At 31.1% G+C, this 12,125-nt stretch overlaps 1 protein-coding gene across 7 annotated transcripts in view; it reads right to left on the bottom strand.

Moving 5' to 3' along the window:
- Window positions 1-8,436: 8,436 nt before the first annotated feature.
- Window positions 8,437-12,125, bottom strand: part of LOC126736581 (VPS35 endosomal protein-sorting factor-like) — a 32,401-nt gene continuing 28,712 nt past the window's right edge. For 4 of the 7 annotated variants that reach the window (XM_050440989.1, XM_050440988.1, XM_050440990.1 and 1 more), the window contains one exon: window positions 8,437-8,786. In XM_050440989.1, coding sequence (XP_050296946.1) covers window positions 8,691-8,786 — 96 coding nt within the window. In that variant the 3' untranslated portion in view covers window positions 8,437-8,690. Of the gene's footprint in view, window positions 8,787-11,317; window positions 11,427-11,611; window positions 11,648-12,125 lie in introns of those variants that run through there. The other 3 variants (XR_007660700.1, XM_050440992.1, XM_050440991.1) reach the window with 3 other exon arrangements.

Genomic DNA, 12,125 nt, shown 5'->3' with positions numbered 1-12,125 from the left:
TGGACAATTCACAATAATTTGGTTTTGAGAAACTGAACCAAATACCTTTAAATAAAGATGGTGATACATTATTCACGTATTAAATAAGGAGAAAGATACATCGCCTGTTCCAGACGATATACCCAACCGTCGGCGTCGTTTACATATCGTCAAAAACTAGGCAATCCGCTATACTCACACGTCAAATATCAACTTCATTACCGTTATTTAATATATTTTTTGTTGGCAACACTAAAAATTTTCAGAGTGACCAACATCAAAAGGACACAACCACTATAAAAATGGCGGCCACCATGTAGTGGTCATTTTTGGGTATCGTGGCCATATGCATTAGCAGTCCAGGTATATTTTTAAGTTCGTGTAAACAGTAAAACTATATTTGTGTTCTGTGCAGTAAACACTAAGAATTTCCATTTATTTTGTTAATTTTTTTCGCTTTCGTGTTTTTTTATTTAAATATATGCCTATATTATTTCTTTAAAATAAAAAAAATGTCGTTTAACCACCACTATCCATTGGAAAATAATAATTCAATTCAAAAATTGCAAATTAAAAGAAATATATTAAAATTATAATGAAATAATAACAAATTTCAGTGCATGTCCTACAACTAAAACATTTTGATAATTTGCAGCGGAAGTAGATGTCATCTTCTATTTAAATAGGCCACTTTATATATTATTACATTTTTACATCAAAAACATGTATATACTCGACTTTTTTTTTATGCTCGTGATCCACAGTCACGAACTTAATAAATATATCTGCACTGCCAATTAGGTGAAAAGTAAATGACCACTACCAGGTAGCCGCCATTTTGCATGATTGTGTACTTTCGATGTTGGTAACCCTAAGAAATTTCAGTTGTGCCAATAATAGGGAAACAAAACAATTAAAGTTTTTGGGATGTTATGTACAAAAACAAAATAGAAAGTTACATTTAATTAATAATTTAAGATAGTTGCGTTAGATCTGAGATTTTTCTTGTACTTGTTTAAGAATTTCGTTGTTGTTCAAAATTTATAAAAGGAAGTAGTCCTAACCTAAAATAAGATAAAGTTTCAATTCAGTCGCCTTCGCTCTTGTCGTGCGGGTCAAAGGTCATCACGTAATATGAATCAAATTGAAAAATCAGTGGCTGCCAAAATGTTATTTCCTTGAGAGTTTGACAATACATTGAACGCCGCCATGTGATATATTAAAGCCGCGTATACACCTTAGATCATAATTATTAACTGACGTGATGCCTTTAACGCCGTAAAAATGTCTGCGGAGTGCGGAATACTACGTATCTGAGAGTCGACATGTAAAACATACGTTGGTTATTTCCTTTCATGACGTAAAAAAGCCCATAAGTATAAAGCCCGTTGGGTATACGCCTCATCGGTCTATGCCTAGAATCCCCGATATTCTGCTAAGTTGCCAGACATAATATTTTTCTTTTTTGAAAAATTGTCCGAAATAGACGGAATTCTCAATAACAATTTTTCTTTACGCAATAATATCTAAATCTAAGCATCTTATATTTTTTTATGAGAGCAAAAATGCCTGCCTAGCCTTTCATTAAAATTGTACATATTTTATTTAAAAATGGTTGTTACCTAAATTTTTGAGAAATTAGTATACGATTTAGCATGACCCTATGTATGTGCATAACATACTAATTTGTCGATTTCAGGGCACAGCGTCTAATTTTTAACGATTATTTGATCTTGTCTTCTTCTTTGTTTATATGTGATTGTGTTTTTTTGTAATAATTATTGGGAAACTATACATTTTGGTATAATGACAAACAATTAATTTGTATTGTGTGTGATGCAGTGCAGTCAGAGACCAGAAAACTACTTTTTTTGTTTAAAGGCAAGTTCATGATACAATCTCACTTTTAAAATGACATTTTAATTTTATAATTTATTATTTGTCGTTCGACCCAATCTATACGTTGATGCACAGAAAATTAAAAAAGTTGTGTTATCTTTTCTTTTATATTAGTTAAAAGTCAAAAAAAGATAAAAAATAATAAAAAAAAAAACTGGTGAATGCGGCGGGCATTTCTATCTCCCAGCGCATTCACTAATTCATTTATTTAACTTTGTTTAAAAAGATAAATACGAGGTGAGCTGCGACAGTTCTTTAAAATGTCGTTTTCTTAAGACAATTTTTTTTACACATTACAGGGCAAAAAAAAAATATTAAAAAAACCTTAAAAAAAACTGGTGAATGCGGCGGGCATTTTTATCTCCCAGGGCATTCACCAATTCATTTACTTAGCTTTTTTTTTTAAAAGATAAATACGAGGGGTGCTACGACAGTTCTTTAAAATGTCGTTTTCTTATGAATATTTATTTATTTACACATTACAAGGCAAAAAAAGATTGAAACTAACTATTAAAAAAATGGAGAATGCGCCGGGCATATCTATCTCCCAGCGCATTTACCAATTTATTTACTTAGCTTTGTTTAAAAAAAAAATTGTACTTTTTAATCATACCTAAATAATAAACGAAATGCAAAAAGAAAACTATCATTATCATTAACAGAGTCATAACAAGGACTGGGTTAATGATATTGTTATAATAACTTTAAATAATATACCATTGCCAAATGTAGATAAATACAAAAATTTGGGTATTATTGTTGATGACAGCCTAAAGTTTGAAAGTCAGGTTGTCAAGGTGGTCCAAAAATCTTTCTGTGCATTGAAAAATGTGTACAAGAGTAGGCAAATTATTATCACAAAGTTAAAAATAAAGTTAACGGAGTCGCTTCTTTTATCAGACTGCAATTATGGTGGTGTCTCAGTTTATTGGCCTTTTCCCAATACAAATTCAAAATACCGGCTTCAAAAAATACAAAATATTGGAGTGAACTTGATTGGTTGAAAATATGCGATCGTCAGGGGCTTCACCTGAGCTGCCTAGCAAAACGGTTACTTGATAGTTCCTGTCCAGGTAATCTGTTTGATAAACTTAATAAAAGAAATACTTTTTATAACAGAGACACGCGCTTTAATAATTTATTTGATGTTCCTAGGTATAAAACAGAACTTTTCCAACGTTCGTTTTCCCATTTGTTACCTAAGTTAGCCAACACTGATATTTTTCGCAAACTGTAGGACCTATTATTTTTGACATTTAAGAAAAAATATTGACTTAGCCAAGTTTAAATTGTTAGTTGGTAAATGCAATGTACTTACGCCATAGAATGTCAACATTTTTTAGTGAATTCATAAAATGTCATTCCTATGCTTGTCCTTTATAATTACAAAAGTATCATTGCCTAGCACCTTAAGTTGCCAATACGTAAATTTAATGTTATGTATTTTGTATATATGCTCGGTTAATAACAGATATGCTGAACTTTGCTTAATTAAAAATAAAGGCCTATTATTATTATTATTATTATATCTCTCTACATGTTTTTCTTGTAATGGACACTGAAAGAAATTGAAAATTATTTCATTACTGTGTTTATGAGAACCATCTAAAATAAACATACTCATGCATAAAGGATATTTACAGAAGTTTTAATCAATTTTTTAAATGAATAGTCCTTTTCCTGTAGAATCGAATATTGGGCTAAAAGCTAAAAAACTATCTTGAATCTGTTCTAAACTTTTTTACAATCTTGATTTAACACCACATAACCTTAGGACATTGAAAGCCTTTCAATGTTCTAAGCACATGCAATGTTCACGCAAAACAAGGCTTATTTGTTCTGTGTGACTTGTATCTGAGGTACAGTCCATGATTATTAAATCATATTTGGAATTGCGTCCATATTTAAAATATTATTGTTTACTTTAGAAGACATTAATTCTACAATTTCGTTTTAAATTTGATAGCCTTAATAATAAGTTTTTTAGAGAATTTTCCTCGGAGTTCTGCACTCTACTAAGATGTTCTCTCATCACAGGGTCAAATGAGGAACTCGTCTCGAAAGCCTTAAGAAAATTTCCGTTATCAGGTTGAAAAAGTACTTTAGAAGAACCCTGAAATGCTAGACATTGTCGGGACAAAAATTTTACGACTACAAGAATTCTTTCCAGAATATCATGCCAATATTTTTTTCGGTTTCTAAAACCCGTAAATGATGATCGTTTACAGTAATAGATAATTTTAACATATTTTTCAAACTCATCCATGTATTCATATGAACATTATGTACAATTGATGTTTCATGTCTTTTTATAGCCAACGATAAGTGTTGCCAATCAGAAAACCATTTGAATCAGAAAAATTATTGATAGTTTTACCGAAAACCTTACAACAAAAGCAAAATATAGAGTTTTTTCGAACTGAATAAACAAGCCAAATTCTCTCTGTTGCTTCACCATTCTCCAGTTTTCTGACAAAGTACATACTTGAAAATTTTCTTTTATCTTGATTTGTAGGAAGTTGATAATTGCGTCCTATCAAAGGAGGTCTCGCTTAACCAACCTTCTGACTTCCTCGTTGTTAATGGTTCTAGGCCACATACGAGGATCCTCTGATAGAAGAATTGTACATGTCATCTCAGGGCCCATTTCAGTTTCATCTTCACTTGTAGCCTCTATTGTTGAGTCAGAAGGTTCGACGGATTCTACGTCTTCACTGAGAGTTAATGTACTCGTAGAAAAGTGCAAGTTCAAGGGCAGGAACAGGTGAAGCAGCGTGATCAACCAAAATATGCAAGTCTGGACCAATTATTACAGCTCGATAAGTGTTTACGTTTATAAACAAGCTTGGCGATTTACGAAAACTGCATATTATTCGAATTTGGATTAAAAAAATACAATTCTTTAATTACAATTTTTTTTTTTAAATATTAACTAAAATTTTAAATAAGTGTTTAATTGTTAATAAACGATTTAATTTAATATTGCTCGATCTGTATAGTTGTTTATTGAATATTTTTAATCTTGCAATAGTTTTTTGAACTACTTCTACTCAACCGATTCTTACAAAACTTTCCGCACATATTTTAGTAGGTTTACACAGTATCAACCCCTGAGTGAGGGTGAGAGCTGCCTTCAAATTTGTAAATTAGAAGGAGATCAAGCGATACCTCATTCTAAAGGTCTTTTTATCCTGAATTTAATGTTGTTGTCGTAGAGTAGAGGTAAAAAATTTTGGTTTTGGCGCCACCCGAAAGGGGCCAAACCAAAAAGCCCCGTGCGTTGCGTGCCCGGTTACGGGGGCCCTGGAGAAAACGATGCCGCTTACTAAAAAAAATCTTGCATCCTGGAACACGAGGATGAGGAAGAGGGTTTTTGCTGTTTTTCTGTCCTCATCTTCTTGGGAGATTACTTCTGCAGCACTGTTGCTATTGCTAAAATCGTTCATTTCTTCATCGCCAAAAATTGAAATATGCTGCGTACTTAGACGCAAGCAAAATACAACAACAAACAAAAACAACAAGATATTCAAAAATTATCTATCAAAACAAAAACGCACCAACCAGACGCGCTATTCTAAACGCAAGATAATTCAAATTTCTGAAAAGCAATTTTAACAAACGTACGTTTTTTATTCCATACTTATTTTCAGTTTTCATATCTTATAACAATGACAATCCCAAATTATTTTACTACATAATACAAGTATGCTATTTGCTGACGGTCTTTTTATTAAATTAATTAATCCGCAAACTTTTAGCGGATAGACGAAATTACAATTTCAGATGTTGCTGCCGCGGGATATAGCGGCCGTTATTTTACAAAAATTGCCATATTTCGCCTTTAAGTACCTCTCTATGCGTAATGATCAATTCCCCAGCCTGTATAAATATCCTTACATAATCCGTATATCTTTGTCCACTTGTTTTTCCTCAATCTGCTGAATTTTTTTGACGTTCGTTCTCTAATTATGGTATTTATTTTATTTATGGTTATCCTATTATACATGGTGTTACAGAATAAGATGCTGATCCTTAAGGGTGTTAATCCTTAAGTGATTTTAAGAAGAACAGTTCAAATAAAGCTATGTTCTAAACTCCTTAACATTTGAAATACAGGGTGTTAAAATCTTCAAACTTCCTTTTTTAAAAACAAATCGTTAATACCTTCCTAGATATGTTTATTAAATCTTTCATCTTATTATGTAACACCCTGTACATATGTATATTATCCTTAAATGTCAATTGTTTAATCTTAATGCAAATTATACAAAAAGCAATTTGATATTACAAATATCAAATTGCTTATCCATGTAGTGTAAGAGTCTGATGATGGCGAGTGAACCCATCGCAATACATAACTCTTGACAAAAAAGATTGGCATTTTTATTTGTGAAGAAGTCTTTCCGCCCCTCCCAACCCAATTAAGTATAGCTTAATTTGTTCCGGAATAATTCATGATAGAAGTATGCAAAATTCTAAACAAATCTCTTTGGTATTGTAATGATATTGTAAACACCGAGAAACTAGTTGATTCTCCATAAATCGGGAATGACGCACCGTACGATCTCTCTAGGGTCAGCGAAACTTCCGGAATAGTCATCTGAATATATATCAGGAATCACTTCGCCGCTGGCAGATATTTTCGTGCAGTGAAGTTGGAAGAATATCGGCGCAAGATTTAAATCAGAAATAACCAGTTGTAAATACATATTTCGAGTAGTAGCAAGTAATCGTGTTTCGTAGCGTGTGTAAAAAGTTTGTAATAAATGTAAACATTTGTAGTAAATTTTAGTTGAGAAGACAGAAATGGCTTTAAAATATTGTCATAAAGGAAGAAGAGTGCATCATCCTTTTTTTAGTTGTCACAGATGCTGACAAACAATACTATTGTATCTGAATATCCCTTCATCGGATATTTAATGTAACTAAATGAACTCTCGAATATCTGGAGACGTGATTTATACTTAGGTAAGAAGTTTTATGATAGCTAAATGCTAAGCCAGTGTTCTGTGAGCAAAGTTGAAAAAATATGTAGCTTATCAACTTTGCCTAACTTTTTCTTGTTATAATCTAGAAAATCTGCTTTCATTCAAAATATACAATTGTAAAAAACGTACATACAAATTTAAAAAATAAATTGCATTAATAAATGCCGCAATAAATTGGTCACTTTATTCAGATACTTTTTAACATATAATATGTGAAATAAATAAAAGTATATATAAAGTATATCAATAATAATAATAATAATAATCTCTATATATAATAATACTCTCTAAGGTCAGCGAAACTTCCGGAATAGTCATCTGAATATATATCAGGAATCACTTCGCCGCTGGCAGATATTTTCGTGCAGTGAAGTTGGAAGAATATCGGCGCAAGATTTAAATCAGAAATAACCAGTTGTAAATACATATTTCGAGTAGTAGCAAGTAATCGTGTTTCGTAGCGTGTGTAAAAAGTTTGTAATAAATGTAAACATTTGTAGTAAATTTTAGTTGAGAAGACAGAAATGGCTTTAAAATATTGTCATAAAGGAAGAAGAATGCATCATCCTTTTTTTAGTTGTCACAGATGCTGACAAACAATACTATTGTATCTGAATATCCCTTCATCGGATATTTAATGTAACTAAATGAACTCTCGAATATCTGGAGACGTGATTTATACTTAGGTAAGAAGTTTTATGATAGCTAAATGCTAAGCCAGTGTTCTGTGAGCAAAGTTGAAAAAATATGTAGCTTATCAACTTTGCCTAACTTTTTCTTGTTATAATCTAGAAAATCTGCTTTCATTCAAAATATACAATTGTAAAAAACGTACATACAAATTTAAAAAATAAATTGCATTAATAAATGCCGCAATAAATTGGTCACTTTATTCAGATACTTTTTAACATATAATATGTGAAATAAATAAAAGTATATATAAAGTATATCAATAATAATAATAATAATAATCTCTATATATAATAATACTCTCTAAGGTCAGCGAAACTTCCGGAATAGTCATCTGAATATATATCAGGAATCACTTCGCCGCTGGCAGATATTTTCGTGCAGTGAAGTTGGAAGAATATCGGCGCAAGATTTAAATCAGAAATAACCAGTTGTAAATACATATTTCGAGTAGTAGCAAGTAATCGTGTTTCGTAGCGTGTGTAAAAAGTTTGTAATAAATGTAAACATTTGTAGTAAATTTTAGTTGAGAAGACAGAAATGGCTTTAAAATATTGTCATAAAGGAAGAAGAATGCATCATCCTTTTTTTAGTTGTCACAGATGCTGACAAACAATACTATTGTATCTGAATATCCCTTCATCGGATATTTAATGTAACTAAATGAACTCTCGAATATCTGGAGACGTGATTTATACTTAGGTAAGAAGTTTTGTGATAGCTAAATGCTAAGCCAGTGTTCTGTGAGCAAAGTTGAAAAAATATGTAGCTTATCAACTTTGCCTAACTTTTTCTTGTTATAATCTAGAAAATCTGCTTTCATTCAAAATATACAATTGTAAAAAACGTACATACAAATTTAAAAAATAAATTGCATTAATAAATGCCGCAATAAATTGGTCACTTTATTCAGATACTTTTTAACATATAATATGTGAAATAAATAAAAGTATATATAAAGTATATCAATAATAATAATAATAATAATAAAAATAATATACTATTTTACTCTCTACTTTTAGTCTAAGAACACCTCATTTATAATTTTGACTATATATTAACAGTGAATGTTAATGAATATAAATACATAATATAAAACGTGTAAAAAAAAGACTATAAATAGTAAATGAATCCCTATCTAGATGGAATGCTTAGTTTCTCAACCAACTGCTGTAAGTGTATGTTTTCTAACTCCAGGCTTCGATTTTTAAGATATTCTCGTGTCCTACACTAGAAGAAAAATAATCAATCACAAAAATATTTACTAAGAAATCTAACAATCATCAACCCCCTGAATTTTCCAAATAGGAGGGGTTGATGATATAAATACTGCATATATTTAAGGCTGGTAATACCTGTTCGGAAAGTAAATTATGATAGATTATAGGTATTAGTTGATTTTAGATTATAAAGCTAACTAAGAAATTCCAAACTGCTCATTCGCAGAGCTCATTTTTCATAAAGAGAAAAATCATCTTTTTTTAAGGTTAAATTATCTAAAGGAAATATAAATTACCTCCAGTCTATTTGGACCTGAAGCAGACGACGTACATCAACAAAGCCTATTGTATTATAAAGATATGATTTTCTTTTTTAGCTTAAGAACTTCTTTTACAAGAGCTGCAGCGGTTCGTTAGTCGATCATCAAACATTTGCTGTATAGGTAGAGCTATAATGTATTTTAAAAGAGGTCCTGCTTCTGTGAGAATATTGACGCGTATAAAGGCTCGATATTGTAGATTCAATATTAACTTTTTAGGTTCAAGAACTATAAAAATATTGTGCAATAATTTTGCCAAATATTTAACCTATTTTATGGGAAACAGCACGAATAGAAGTTTGAAACGTGTAGTAGAAGGAAAGTTCTTAAGTTGAAATAACTCTCATACAAAATTTACTTTAACTGATTTTTCAAGACCAGATGAACTGAATTTTAAAAACGATGGATCTAAAAAAAATGCTAACCCAAATCTCACTTTTATAACGCTACTTTAGCTTCGCATACGAGCATAAATTTTTTGTCATTGGGTTCTTTGAAATTTTTCAGATATCTGGGGTGATCACCTGACTTGAACCCTTTGGATTTCTCCGTCTAGACATCTTAACTCAGTTCTTTATAAAATACTTCCTCAAGGAGAATTTATAAACGGGCTGTATGACTACAAAATAGTGGACAATATTTTGACACGTATTAAACTAAAATATTTAAAGATAGATAAATAGTGGAAGTCTTTATCTCCAAGAAAGAGAGTTTTCTTGGAGATAAAGACTTTCCCTACTTGTAATCTTTATATACACATTCTCCTACGAAATATATACTTCTATTAAACTATAAAATATTTAATATCATTGTTTAGAGAGTGCGTATGGGTGAAGTAACACATCCTTCGTGTCGGTCCCGTACATTTTATAAATTTCCCCTCATTATCGGATATATAATTTATCTAAAGCTGTTTACAGTTAGTGTTGACCATGACTAGAAGAAATAAACAAAGTAAGGCCTCTCCAAAACTCGAAAGCACCAGTACCTCTAGTAATATTCCCCTAGTGCGCGCATCGAAGATATGGTGGCCAAGTTTACAATGGATCTTTCTGCTTAGAACTAATCTGAGTGATAAATTCAGTGGAAAATCGAATAATAACACCTCTAACAAAATGTCCGAGTTTACTAAGTTAGGCAATAGACTTTGTACTTTGTACTTGTACGCTTCTTAAACAATGTTTGCAGGATCTTAAAAGGGAAGTGGATCAATAGATTGACTCATCAATGTACCAGACATCCGCAAATCACAATTGCATACTTTTTCATGGCGTCGCTGAAAATACGCAAAAATATTTCGGACACCGTACTGCAATTGTTGTCAACTAAACTCGGAGTTGAAATAAACAAATCGGATATAAATTACTGCGAGCGGCTGGGGCGAAAAATGCCTTCCGCAGTAAAACCTCGACACGTCGTATTGTCGTTCGTAAATCGATGTCTTTGTTAAAAAATGTGTTCTATCTAAAAAAAACAACTTAAAGAGATCATGTGTAATGATAACTGAACTTCGTACTACTGAGAACCTCAATCAAAGTATAAGTTATGTTATAATTATTACGAGCGCTTTTCAAGAGATGTAAATGGTGCATTTTAGCATTTTCATCATTGTAATTCGTTTTTATTTTATGGATTATTATATGCATATTAATTTAATGCATTTTTTCGTTTTTGTTTCTATAGTTTTAGATCTATTAAAATAGATAAAGCTCTGTTCTAGACTTGTGTGTAGCTGATATGGAAACAAAATTGACATAATACGAAACTTCAGCAGTATGCTGATTTGAATGTATATGTATATGGTATGCTTGTCCCAATTCGTTACCTCTTTTCGGAACACAATTTAATAATGATCTAGATAACATTTCTAAATATGCTGAAAAACACAATGTAAAATTGAATGCTAATAAATAATGTGCTCTTTTTATAGGATCCAATAAAATTCAACTCTAAGTAGCAACGAATAACTATACTCTAAAAATCCAAAATATAAATATATCAGTAGTGATGAAGCGAAAAATTTAGGATTAATTGTTGATGGCAGCTTAAGCTTCTTAGCCCACATAAATAAAAATTGAGCATTGCTTATAATTTATATGCGTTTAAGGGGTCTGCATAATGTCAAGCGTCACATTCCAGCCAAAACTAAATAATTCTTATGTAATACATTAATACTTTCTTTGTTTGACTATTGCGATGTAGTTTATAATAATGCAATTACTAGTGCAATTTCTAAGTCTATCCAAAAACTGCAAAATGCCTGTATGAGGTTTTCTTATGGAATCTCATACAGAAGTCGTATAACTCCTTTTATTAATCTTCACTCTTATCTAAATATGGAAAATAGGCGAAAATATCATTTATACTGTTTCATTTATCGCATTATCAAAACTGGGCAACCACCTAAAAGAGCTATTTAATATTTTTGATCACTCCCACAATACTAGATATTTTAATCGCTATAAAGAAGACCAACATCGTACAGCCGCGTATCAGCGAACTTTCAGCTGTTCGTCGCCTGCCCTTACCTTTAGCATCCACATTGCGTTTTCTTTAATTGGAAAAAGTATATATTTGTGTTCAAATTAAAATATATTTTCTAAGGGCGCATCGCATAAGTCCTTTCGTCTCCATTGTAAATTTAATAATTGACGTTCTGATTATTTTTTCTTTCGCAAATAAATGTTTTTTTGAATTTGAATATCATTTCTGGGCAATTAACCTTAATAAAACAATTTAACCTTATTAAAACAAGGTATTAATAAGAACAAGACTTCGTACCTTTTCGCTTGTTGGCAGCTTGTTGGTTGCGATGTTACATAATTTATTCCTTATAATATTTGTTAAGATACTTTTTAAAAGAATGTGACAGCCGTATGGACGCCCATTGCAACTTCTCACAAATGTTATAGAAGTTAAATTCACTTTTGTAACAAATTATTTACGAATATTTTTTAAAATAATTTTAATATAATAAAATTAAACAAAAATAAATATGAAAATTCGTTATTACTAATTAATGGCAGTCG

This window comes from Anthonomus grandis, chromosome 5 (assembly GCF_022605725.1).
Source record: "Anthonomus grandis grandis chromosome 5, icAntGran1.3, whole genome shotgun sequence".
NCBI lineage: Eukaryota > Metazoa > Arthropoda > Insecta > Coleoptera > Curculionidae > Anthonomus > Anthonomus grandis.
The sequence above is the reverse complement of the archived record's forward strand: the minus strand, read 5'-3'. Positions and strand labels throughout refer to the sequence as shown.